This window comes from Euprymna scolopes, chromosome 36 (assembly GCF_053919585.1).
Source record: "Euprymna scolopes isolate OS-2025 chromosome 36, ASM5391958v1, whole genome shotgun sequence".
Classification (NCBI taxonomy): domain Eukaryota; kingdom Metazoa; phylum Mollusca; class Cephalopoda; order Sepiida; family Sepiolidae; genus Euprymna; species Euprymna scolopes.
Genome location: NC_136517.1, coordinates 71,923,818 through 71,937,016, shown reverse-complemented (window position 1 = coordinate 71,937,016; position 13,199 = coordinate 71,923,818). Strand labels below are relative to the sequence as shown.

General features: G+C 36.2%; 1 protein-coding gene across 1 annotated transcript in view; it reads right to left on the bottom strand.

Moving 5' to 3' along the window:
• Positions 1–13,199, bottom strand: part of LOC145260584 (uncharacterized) — a 222,910-nt gene that overhangs the window by 64,389 nt on the left and 145,322 nt on the right. Inside the window, exon 7 of the mRNA XM_080118861.1 lies at positions 3,887–3,968. Within this exon, the coding sequence (XP_079974987.1) occupies positions 3,887–3,968 (82 nt within the window). The remainder of the gene's footprint in view (positions 1–3,886; positions 3,969–13,199) is intronic.

The window sequence follows — 13,199 nt, the reverse complement described above, 5'->3', positions numbered from 1 at the left end:
CTGATACGTTTCCCGCACAGTTTTGGGCTAGATGCCCCAAACCGCCACAATTAAAACAGCGCACACACCCCCTGTTGGTGCAATTCCTTGCAAAATGTCCGCGTCGGCCGCAGCGAAAACATTTCCCATTGCTTGCAGGGTTCTGATTCGGAATCTCCCGAGCGCCAATCTGGCCTGTCTGTGTCGCCATCACAACTGGTTCTCCCAGGTCCTCCTCATCTTTGATGATGGCTCGAGCACGTTCCATCAAGTGTTCCATGGGTGTTGTTGAAACGCTGGTTGAGGCTCTCAATAGCTGCTTCACCCGAGTGGGAAGGCCCGCCACAAACGTGTCCGCGAGCGTCCGCTCCGACACCCCTCCACTGAATAGGACTGCGAGTTTCTTTAACTCCACGAAGAAAACGTCCACGGTAGAAGTTTTCGGGAAGCAAATTTTTCATAGGCCGTACAAGGATCCATGGCGAATGCCTTGTACAGCGCAGCTTTAATTGCGGTGACATCTCCCTTTTCGGCAGCACTGAGTTGCTGATATACACTCAAGGCACCCCCAGCCAATCTCAGGGGAATCACAGTGTGTACCCTTTTTACCTCACAAAGGTCGCACGTCAGCTCGACCCTTTCAATCAAGTCAACAATGAACGTGGACCCGTCAAACTCGGTTATGAGCTTTAAGTCGAATTTCGACTCTGTCATATTCCTAGAAGGCAAATAGCCGAAATAGCTTGTAGAAAATGTGTAAGGAAAGTCCTTTAATATTACTGCGCCCTCTGTAGATGTATAAGGAAAATCCTTTATAAGTACTGCGCCCTCTGTAGATGTGTAATGTTGCAGCAACGCAAAGCAATTCAATAGCCAGTACACACCGGTTCTGCACGTTATCCAACTAGCAAGGTACCTAGAAAGACGGTTACTCAAAACGGACCCAACAATCGGTTACTCAGAACGGTCCCAACAACGGTAAGAAATGCTCACACCCACATGGCACGAGAAGCAACAGCAACACGATTCCCTACCAAGTCAATCATCGCTCTCCCAACGTCTTTCCATCACCCGCTTTTATGGCCGTTGCAGGACGGCTAAATTTGCATATTGCAAGAATTCATGTGACTTTGCGAGATATCATCCTTTACAAAAGACGGCAGCCGCCATCTTGATCTTTCTTTCTCTATTTTCGGTCGGCGATGCCTAGCCGGCTCCGAGGTAAGTCTTTCCTTTTCGTCCGTCTGTCTTACGCACCCACACAACACACAAACACGCGGGTGCTTGTCTCCTGGATGCACATTACAGAATGGGAACAAAAATGGATGGTCATATTCAATGCTGCCAAGACTAAACTTGTTTCCTTCAATAATTACAAAAAACCCTCTCTACCATCAATAGCAATGGCCAATGACTCTTTATCTGAAAGTACATTTTTTAAACTCCTTGGCCTAACGTTCACAGGAAACATGAGTTGGAACAATTACATTCAAAGCATTGCCAGGACTGCTGTGAAGAACGTAGGCTCTCTCTACCATACTAGGAAACTACCAACACCTGAAAGTATACTGTACCTCTATAAGGCCACCATTCGCCCATGTATGGAGTACTGTTGTTATATTTGGGCTGGTGCATCTGCTACTAGTCTCTCGCTCCTAGACAAGGTTCAGACGAGTCGCCAATCCTGAAGGTCCTGAACTGTCATCTAAGCTTCAGCCTCTGTCCCATCGACGAAATGTTGCATCCCTCTGCCTGTTTTACAAGTATTTTAATGGTGAATGCTCTGACGAACTGCGAGCATTTGTGTTCCCCCACGACGTAAACACCCTCGACAACCCCGACAGGCAGCTAAATCCCACCCCCACACAGTAGAGATCCCTAAATGTAAAAGAGCTTTCTACTCCAGTAGTTTCTTCCCCAGAACCGCTAGACTTTGGAATTCCATTCCAGGTCCCTGCTTCCCCAACTGTACTGACATGCAGAAGTTCAAGTGTAACGTGAACCGACATCTTGCTGCCCAGCTCCCTACATAGTACCCCAGTAGCTGTTGCCCCTGATAGTAGCCCCCTACACCAAAGTGGCAATGTGCCTTGTTTGGGGTAAAAATGTAATAAAAAACCCCCAAAAAAATGTCATAATGTATAAGATGGTTACATAAACATACAAGGTTTACAGTTTAAAGACCTCTCAATAAAAATAACTCTGATTTAGTATCTGACTGACTGCCGAGGCTGTTAAGTTTTTTACCCATATGGTGGATTATGTATTTCAATGGGAGGTTCCAAAAGATGAAATGATAACTTCGACAATTGGATTCTTTGACATTGAAAATATAGGTTTAGCAGTTAAAATCAATGTTCCAGCTTATTTAGAGGCCGAGATATTACAAAACATACATTGTACAACTGCTATTTTGTAAATTCCAATTAGGCCGCCATATACACATCCGGGCAAATGCAAACATTGATTCTCTGATTTCTTATACAATACCTTTCCAAAAATGTATAGTTTTGCAAATCTTCAAAAAATTCTTACAAAATTACATAATGAAAAATCCTTCCAAAGAAACGACCGGGAGTTTCCGGTTATATTTTCAGACAACTTTTATTCCAAATGCTTTCCCATTAGAAGATTACACGGTCTTAGACCCTGATTTCCCTGCTGTACAGGGCCATAGCCCTGTCGCTACTAACCTTGTCTCCAACGCTCCAACTCTCTCCGTCTGTCTCCCACCTCTTTTTCTGTCTAGCTAACTGACCACTGACTACGTATATATCTCTACTCTCGGTTGCTATTACCTCATTCAACTCACATTTTTTAACACGTGACTTAATCACGTTTTCGATTTTTTTTTTTAAACGTATGTGTTAACATTCATTTTTTAAGGTCGCATTTCTGCTCTTTTGTTTATTGTTTTACTAACTCATTACAAATTCCAAACATATAGAATATTCGTCTTTGTTAATTTCGACAAGCAATAATGTTCTTTTATCCAACATTTGAACTTTTAATAATAATAGTCGACTTTCCTAAATCGACTATCAGCAAGGTCTCGCCCCGACATAATCTAACAACCCCCCAAATACACTTGGTATAGTTAAGAACTTAAACGGGGGATGTTAGATCTTATTAATCTCACTTCCATGGCAGGAAGATGTGACACAAGGTAAGGAAAGTGGGATTCGAAAAGCCAGTGCTCAATGGGAAGATCACTCTGATCCACCAAAAACGCCACAACATTAAAGTACTTGTAAAACTGGCACAGATACACAACATTGTGGCGATGAGACAAGATAGTGTGGGAGACATTAAATTGGAGACATTTTTTGCCTAAAAAGACAGACTTTTCCTTTTTCCTCCGTTGTTCCGGACGTAAGAACGCCTTTCAGTCAGCTGTCCATGCATCACGAATAACTTTTATGGACTATTAAACATAACGCTGGTGAAGCACACACACGCGCGCATGCGCTAAACGAATGCATGGACACATAAATCTATACATACTATACATATATATCACATATCATATACACATTCTCTCGCTAGCAAAACAAAGACACATCAATACACACACATAATATCTGCATGTCTATTCCCATTCACACACACGCACACAGACGCGTCATCAAACATAACGAAAATGTTTACTAAATTAACTAACTTAACGAACATGTTTAATTTCTTTTGCACGAAAACAATCTTTTTATTCAGAAATGTTTTTGAACAATCAGATTCTATAAACTTTTCCCTAATTTTATAAACCTTTCATTTGCAATGTCTCAACAAGTTGTTGGATAAAAATCAATTCATTGTTATTCTTTTAATAATATTCTTTCTACGGCAATTTTATTATTATTATTACTTTTTTTTTTGACAATGAGTGTCTCAAAGAAAAAGTTGTACTTACAAATAGCCGGGCCAAATATTTGTCCACCTTTTTCGCTGAATTTGTTTTTGCTCAAATTTATTTCTTCCAAGTATTTATTTCGCTGAAAAGATGGATAATTTTACATCGTTTGAAGAGGCAACTAAAATAAAAGTTATTAAACGATTAATTGTAAACGATTAATTGTAAACGGTCAAGTATTTTTAAGAGACATGACGGGGACATTCATATTGAAGAGAGACGGCGGGGACATATATATATAACAATGATGAGGGGGAGAGAGAGACGGACATATTTATACTGAGGGGGAGAGACATTTATACAGTTCTGGGATGTTTCTTCTTAACACATATAGCGAGGGTGATAGGGTGATTGATGCTTCTTATATTTACTTGTAACACATTTTAGAGAGAAGAAAGATTACATATTCTTTGAAGGGTTACGCAAGGTTCATAATAAGATGTTTAACACATTACCTTTTGATTTGTGGAATGAGGATACGAAGACAAATCTTACAAATATCGATGATGATTCTTTATTTCATTGGACCGATCGAATGATGATGACGTCAGGAATTCACATTTGTTCTACATAGTTTCATCTTTCTACCCTTCGCTTCCAAAGGGGCAGCTGACCACTGACTTTCCTGATCTCTGCTGACTAGCAGACTCAACTGCTCTGCCTCAACTACAACAATCTAACTAATTGTAGCTCCTATATTGAGAATCCCCCTTTTGCTATGATGCCAGAAGTGTGGTTCCAAAACGTTACCAACTCACGTGGCTAAGCACACGTTTTCCAAATACACTTCCGACAACAAAGAATTCTCAACTAACCTATTTTTTAACCTAAGCTATTTTCTTTAACAATACATTATTAATTTGTATTGTTCATTCTTTTTAGCTGACATTTTAAATTCAGTTTTTATAAAAGAACGAATAATTAATTCTTTTTTACAATACAAACAATATCTAACTATTTCCAATAGAATTTAACAATAGCTAAATTCTAGCATTCTATCTCTGAACCTTGCCTACAAAGTTCGTCTATTTTAATTACATTTTTTTTCTTTTTCATTCGTCTATTTTGATTAAAAGATTTCTTTTTTATTCGTATATTTTGATTAAACATTTTTCTTTTTCATTCGCCTATTTTGATTAAGAATATTTTCTTCTTCATTCGTCTATTTTGATTAAAACATTTTTCTTTTTCATTCGTCTATTTTGATTAAGAATATTTTCTTTTTCATTCGTCCATTTTGATTAAAATGTTTCTTTTTCATTCGTCTATTTTGATTAAAACATTTTTCTTTTTCATTCGTCTATTTTGATTAAAACATTTTTCTTTTTCATTCGTCTATTTTGATTAAAACATTTTTCTTTTTCATTCGTCTATTTTGATTAAAAAAATTTTCTTTTTATTCGTATATTTTGATTAAACATTTCTTTTTCATTCGCCTATTTTTATTAAAAATATTTTCTTTTTCATTCGTCTATTTTGATTAAAAAATATTCTTTTTCATTCGCCTATTTTGATCAAAAATATTTTCTTTTTCATTCGGCTATTTTGATTAAAAGATGTTTCTTTTTCATTTGCCCGGTTTGATTAAAAAAATTTCTTTTTCATTCGCCTATTTTGATTAAAAAGTTTTTCTTTTTCATTCGCCTATTTTGATTAAAAATTTTGTTTTTTAATTCGTCTATTTTGATCAATAGTTTTCCTTTTTTTATTCGTCTATTTTGATTAAAAAATTTCTTTTTTTTTGATCAATTTTTTTTCTTTTTTATTTAAATAAAAATTTATTCTTTTTCCTTCGTCTATTTAATTAGAACCCCCCCCTATTTTGAGTCGAAAATTCGAATACTTTTCCGACCCGCATAAGCACAGCAGATGGCCACAAAAATAAAAACCTAAACAACATTATATTATTACATGAACTTTCTTGACTAAAATAATTTCAGTTCAGTTATCTTTTGTTTTTCTCCTCTTACCAACGTTAAAAAGTGAGATTTCTCGACCGATAATTAAATAATTCACCACATTCTTTTGCCCCTCAGAGATGATATAATATTTTCAAATTCCTATTTATTGCAATCATATTTAATTCTTGCAAGAAAGTCGTATTTTTCACAAAGCTCGATTTGATGATGTTGAATATGAAATGGTTCTAAAATTCAAGAACATAAGGAGATGATCACGTGACTTATGCAGCATGAAACACACGATGAAACAATAAATTCCTTTTCAAAACATTCCAATAAATTATTTTTTCAAATAAAGAAGTTTTCAAAACATTCCAATAAATTATTTTTTCAAATAAAGAAGTTTTCAAAACATTCCAATAAATTATTTTTTCAAATAAAGAAGTTTTCAAAACATTCCAATAAATTATTTTTTCAAATAAAGAAGTTTTCAAAACCCCTTCACTTCTCACATCAAAAATCTTCTTGTCGTGGGAAGAAAATTGATAAGACCTAACATCCTTCCGTTTAAGTTCTTATTAACAAACTACTCTATCCACGCACTTTGTTTAATATTCAACTTATATCCACACAACACAACTGCACTTAAAATTATATATGTGTATACATTTTATATATTTGTATGTATAGAATTCACTCCTAAACTAGTTAATCCATCATGAATTTTGGAATACAGTTTCTAGACTTAACGATAGGTAAAGTGGAATCTATTTAGTTTAAATTAGTTTATGCAAGGATGAAAAGAGGGAGTAGAAACCCTTCACGAAACTTCAGAATTCAGAATTTTCTAAAATTGTAAAAATAATATATGTTATATATAATAACATAATAAATATTCCCCAAATGTTAGGTTTTTGGAGGTATTTTTAAAAAAGTGAAGGGGCATAATACGGACACAATTTATTTGCAAAGTCAAATATTTCAAATTTGCATTTCATCTGATTATCATTAGATAATAAAAATGTTGTTAATTTTAATTTTTTTCTCAAGCTTTAAATTCTAGACATTTTCTAGAATCAAAATTATGCCATGGATTTTGATCCAAATTGGAATAAGGATTCTAGAAATTAGGTTAATAGCAATATATCTTGATTTTGATTTTGATTTGATTCGATAAAAATAGTGCAAAACTGTACGGGGAATTAATTTTACCCGTTATGGATCGGAGTATTCAACAATCAACTTCGTTTATATCACTATGCACAATACTCAAACGGTCTAACCATATCACGAATAAAAATGATTTCATATTTTTCTACTCCAACCACAACAACAGATTAAAATCCGAAATGATCATAGGCTCGTTCGTCGGAGCTCTTAGAATTTGCAGCTCCGCTCACTTCCGCAACGAAGAAACCTATATCGAGAACATTTAGAACTTTTAAAAAAAAATCCGCAACTTTTCACACACACACACACACACACACACACACACACACACACACACACACAAACAGAGAGAGAGAGAGAGAGAAAGAGAGAGAGAGAGAGAGAGAGAGAGAGAGAGAGAGAGAGAGAGAGAGAGAGAGAGAGAGAGTGAACAAACAAACAAAAAAACAGATTAACATAAGAAAAAGTTTCCTTCATAAGAACGCAGCCAGCACAAATAACATTGATAACATTGATAAAATAAATTTATAATATAATCCCATATCTATTTCCTTACAAAATCAATTAAAAATATGGCATAAAAATGAGCAAAATATGGCATAAACTGAGTAAATGTTAACTGTTTTAGAAGTTAGAGAACTTCTAAAACAGTTAACATTTACTCAACACCAAATTCCGTTCTCACCTAAGTACACCTCTTCCCTAGACGCATTTGCAAAAAAAAAAAAAAAATAAATAAAATAAAATAAAATAAAATAAATAAATAAAAAAAAATATACCTCATGTCCGATATTTTATAACGGTGAAATGTCCTTAAATATAAAATCCCAATTTTACGAACATAAGCGGACTTGAAGCACAACTATTCCACCAAGGCATAAATCATACACAGGAACCCATAATTTTGACATCACAATCTGCATCCTTTTCAAGACTGAAGCCTCTTTTCAATGCCACAGGTGTATCGAAAGTACTGTAATCCCATCTTTCATCACCATCTAACGACGTAAACCTTGGATTCGGATCTAATTCCTTAACCAAACATCTGGCAAAAAATCACAACCTCCTCAAAAAAAAAAAAAAAAAAAAAAAAAAACGGTAATAGAAGGTATTATTCTTGCAAATGACTGTGCCTCTGATTGGCTTGTCCGGTGGTGGAATCGGGGAGAGAAGAAGGAAAAAAAAAAAAAGAAACGTAATTTTGTAGATGGATTTAAAAAAAGAATAATAACGTAGGTGCCAGTAATTTGCATATGAGGTGACGAATTAGAATGATATATATATATATATATATATATATATATATATATATATATATATATATATATATATATATATATATATAGAGAGAGAGAGAGAGAGAGAGAGAGAGAGAGAAAGAGAGAGAGAGAGCTATTTAGCTAGAGTTATAAACAGCCGAGAAAGAGCAAAGACGGCGGTTTACGTTGGAGAACTTGAATGCCTATTAGACACTGTTCTCGAGTATTTAAGGTACAGGGGTTTCTCAGAACAACCTGGCATTAGGATACTTTTTCCATAGAAGTAAACCCTGACCAAATATTCAAAAGCACATAGTGTTCGCTGCCCAAATAAGATCCCCTCACTATGGCTAACCCACATTAGCTTTTACGAGGAACGGTGCCCCATTCTCCGAGTGATATTACCTCAAGTAATAGCACGAAGCTGGATACTCCACTAGACTAGATAAATTCTTGTCCTGGAATCCAGTACGACCAAGAGACCAAAAATAAAAGATATACTTCAACATATGAAAATAGTTAATTGGGCGGAGGAAAATTATGTTCTCAATTTCTTTACTCAGTATTTGAGAGCTAAAGAACTTAAATGGAACATTCGAATATTTATGTAACTCATACAGAGTTCAAGTGTTAGCCCCATGTTGTGGGCCCCTTGATTTCTGAGAACTTCGACTGAAGTAAAATAAAACAAAAAGAGTTCTGGAAGCGATGAAGTCATTAAAGAGCGATTCAGCATCATCTCGGCTTTTGAATCATTTTTCGCGCGGGTCGAGATGCTTGAAAAAGTGATAATCGTTGGGCGAGAGGCCCGATGAATATGGCGGATGAGGCAGAGTCAATTCGTTCAGCTTCTGCAGGGTCAGTTGAGCAACGTACGGGCGAGCGTTATCATGAAGGAGAATTGTCCCATTTCGTATTGACCAATCTCGAGCACATACGTTGGAGTTTCTGGTGCATTTCATCAATTTGTCAGCAGTATTTCTCCGCCATAATTGTTTCACCCGGATTCAAGAAGCTGTAATGGATGAGACTGGCTGCAGACCACTGAACAGTCACCATAACCTTTTTTGGTGCAATTTCGGAAAGTGTTGTGGAGTTTCTCTGTGCCGAACGTAGCCGGTTGTTGTAGAGCATCCACTTCTCATCACACGTCACAATCCGCTCAAAAAATGGTTCGTTTTATTGCGCAGAAGGAGCGAGGAAGACACCTCAAAACGACGATTTTTTATTATCGTTCAATTCATGCAGAACACATTTATGCAACTTTTTGACTTCCCTATTTGCTTTAAATGACAAACGACTGTTGAGTAGTCGGCCTCGAGTTCAATGCAACTTCTTGTGTGATTTCCAATAAGGCTTTCAAATGATCGTTATCAACTGCAGTTGGCCGGTCACGACCGTCTTTATCTTTGAGGCTCTCGTCACCATTGCGAAATTTCTTGAATCACCGTTGTGATCCACATTCATTAGTAGTTCCTGGGCCAAACGTATCATTGATAGCACGAGCTGTCTCGGCAGCTTTTCGGCCTAGTTTGAACTTGAACAAGAAAATCGTGCGGATTTGCATTTTGTCCATGCTGTTGAAAAGACTGAAAAAATAATGAATGAAGAGATTGAGAACGGTAACAAATAACAGGATTCGATAGAACGAAAAATACACTTCAGAATGATATATAACATGGATATTTATATCACTGAATTAATTTTAAAAAATCATATATAAAAGTAACATATGTGAGAAAACGATATTATTTTTGCACCAACCCAATAGAAATAAAAACACATCAACGTCATTTGTTCTCAACTTGAAAGAATTTACATGACTAAAATAGGAATTAATTTGCGAAAAAATATCGTACGGTTACGAAAAACTATAGACAATCTTCCAACTTCCATTTCATTTTTTCCTTTTCTTTCTTTGTCTTCGCTCTGTTTTTTTTTTTCACATTTTAACGTCTTTGTATACTTTTTCAGTTACGCACATACAAAAAATAAATAAATAAAAATAAAAACGAAATTCGCGTTGTTCTTTTTGCCTATGTTTTTTCATTATTCGATTAATTTCAAATCTTTACTTTTTGAAGACGTTTGTTGATCCGAGCGAAACCAGTAAATCATCCGTTATTGATGATTTATTTCTGTTTATTGGTTTTTCACTCGGTCGTTTTCACATACACATACTCGCTCTCTCTTTCTCTCCCTCCCTCTCTCTCTCTCTCTCACATACACACGCAAACATATATATATATATATGTGTGTGCGTGTGTGTGTGTATTGATCAAATTTGATGCCAAATTTAATTAAGAATGCTAATTATTATGATTAAAGGATGCTCCAGTATCCCCCGCAAAGGCAACAGTAAACGTCGATTGTTCTGTGAATTCTTTGGCTATTGTTATTTTCAATTGGACTTAACCATTCACTCATAATGGACTCTTCTAATCATTATAAAACCTCAGTCTAATATTCTCGTGGGAAATCATCGCGACTCAACGTGAGACGACAGACGATCTATCAGGTTGACAAGAAAGTTCTTGCGATTTTTAATTTTTAAATTCAAATAAAAATATCCTGGCTCAAATAAAAATATCTTGGCTCAAACAAAAATTTATTAATCGAAATAAGAACACTACTGACACCGCAAAACAAGTGTATTTTTTCCATTGACGTAAAACTCTTGCGTTCAGATGGCGATAAAGTCGGTGACGGCGTTTTTGATATCGTCTTAGGTTTTTAAAGCATTTCTCACGCAGAAAGTTGTCGAGATGCTAGTCGGTAGGTGAGAGGCATGGAGAGTATGGCGGATGAGGCAGAGTTCTTTTAGTCCAATTCGTTCAACTTATGCAGGGTCGGTTAAGCAACGTGCACTCGGGCATTGTCATGGATGAGAATTGGGTATTTACTGTTAACTAATGCTGAGTGTTGTTGTCGAAGTTTCTGATGCATTTCATTCATTTGTAATGAATGGGAGCGGTCACAGACCACCAAACAATCAGCATGACCTCCTTTGGTGCAACTCTGGCTTCGGGAATTGTCGTGGAACTTCATCAGCGTCTAACCACTGAACAGATCGTCGCCAGTTGTTCAATTCGTGAGGCACCAATTTATCAAGTTTTTGTTTTGTTTTGTAAATCTCTCTCAAGTAGATGGAAATCGTCGTATACGTTACGTCTAATTCAGAAGCAAGTTCTCGAACTGTTGTTCGTGGATTGGCTTCGACTAAGGCAGTTAATTGATCGTTGTCAACATTTGATAGCCGACCACTACGCTCATCATCTTCAAGATTCTCGTCGCCGCCACGAAATTTCTTAAACCATCATTGTGCTGTGCGTTTAGTAGTTGTTCGTGGGTCAAAAGCTTCGTTGACATCGTGAGCTGTTACAGAAATACAAAGTTTTTAGGGGTTAACAAACTATTACCAAATATTCATTCCAAACATGCACGACTTCGGACCTCACTGGACGAGCTAGTAAAAACAAACAGAGTGTGGGAATGGACAAGGTGGTATTCGATAAAATAATACAAAGAGCTGATGTCAGACCTATTCCTCACTCACTATCACCAAAACTAGATATTGCAGTCGCTAGCGATGAAAGGTCGTAAGGAATGCAGGATATAAGTAAAAAAAAATATTGTATAAGCTTCAAAAACTCCACTCCTGGCAGAAAAAACACTATTCACAAATCGAAGCTCATGTTTTTATCTTCGCAGTTGAATATTCCACTTCTATTTACACGGATAATTTATATACTGTAGACCGACTATAAACCTCTATTGACCATCTTTGGGTCGAATAAAATGACTACCCGTCTATACAGCGAGTATACTTCTGACGTGCGGCATCATTCTGCTGAATTACAATTTTAAAGTGAGAGAACTTCTCCTCCAAGCAAACCAGATATGTGGATGAACTTTCAAGGTTGATTCCGAGACAGCAAACCTTTCGAGAATTCAGTAATTACTTCCTTACATGCCGATAGTGAAATTAAAACCATGATATGCAATACTATCAGAGACCCTCCAGTTACAATGTATGAAATTAAACGTAAAGCACAAAAAAGATATATTTATTAGTTCTACAAAACAGTCTACCACAAGTAAAGACCAGCAAATATAGTTTTTTTCTGTGTGATGACATCCTACTATACAGCAAGAGAGTCGTTATACCAAAGGCATTAAAAAAAAAATAACGAAAAACTCTTATATAGGTCACCCAGGAATAAACAGAATAAAGAGCCTCATACGTAATTACATACACGAAGGTGAATAAAGACATCAAAAGCATCACCGGCTCATGAAAAGAATTTTACTTTGACGGTAAAGGTACTCTCAATCACTTTTAAGCCATTGCCGAAAACAAAACAATCCTCGTCCAGAAATCATATAGATTTCACGGGGACACTCGATGATTGGTATTACCTAATTGTGATGGACAGCTACACAAAATGGCCAGACGTGCTCAAATGTAATCGACCTGCTACAGAAAGAGTTATCAATTTCTTCCATTAAATATTTGCCCGGTTTGGAGTTTCTGAGTGCTTATTAAGTTTCAACGGAACTCAGTTTACGTCCACGGACGTCAAATTCTGTGAGGCGTTGCAAATTAAATATGTCATGTCTCCTCGGTACCATCCAATATCAAACAGGCAGGCGGAACGCTTCATTGACACTTTGAAATGAGCACTAAAAAACAGAACATGAGTACATTTACAGAAACAGCATCGCAGCAGTTCTACAGGTCTATAGTATCACACGTTACCCTAATACACCATAAGCAGTGTCTATCAAATACTATGTTTCAGCTAAAAATAATACCCGTATTTGAAAAACTCTTGTCAAAGCAAACAAATTTGCGAAGGACCTCTACTATGCACAAGAAACGCAATAGCCAAGTAGAAAAAAATTCTAGAAAACTTACAAAAACAATACGTCTTTCTCGGAACTGTGTACGAAAGACAAAAGAATTGAAAATTGGTGAACATC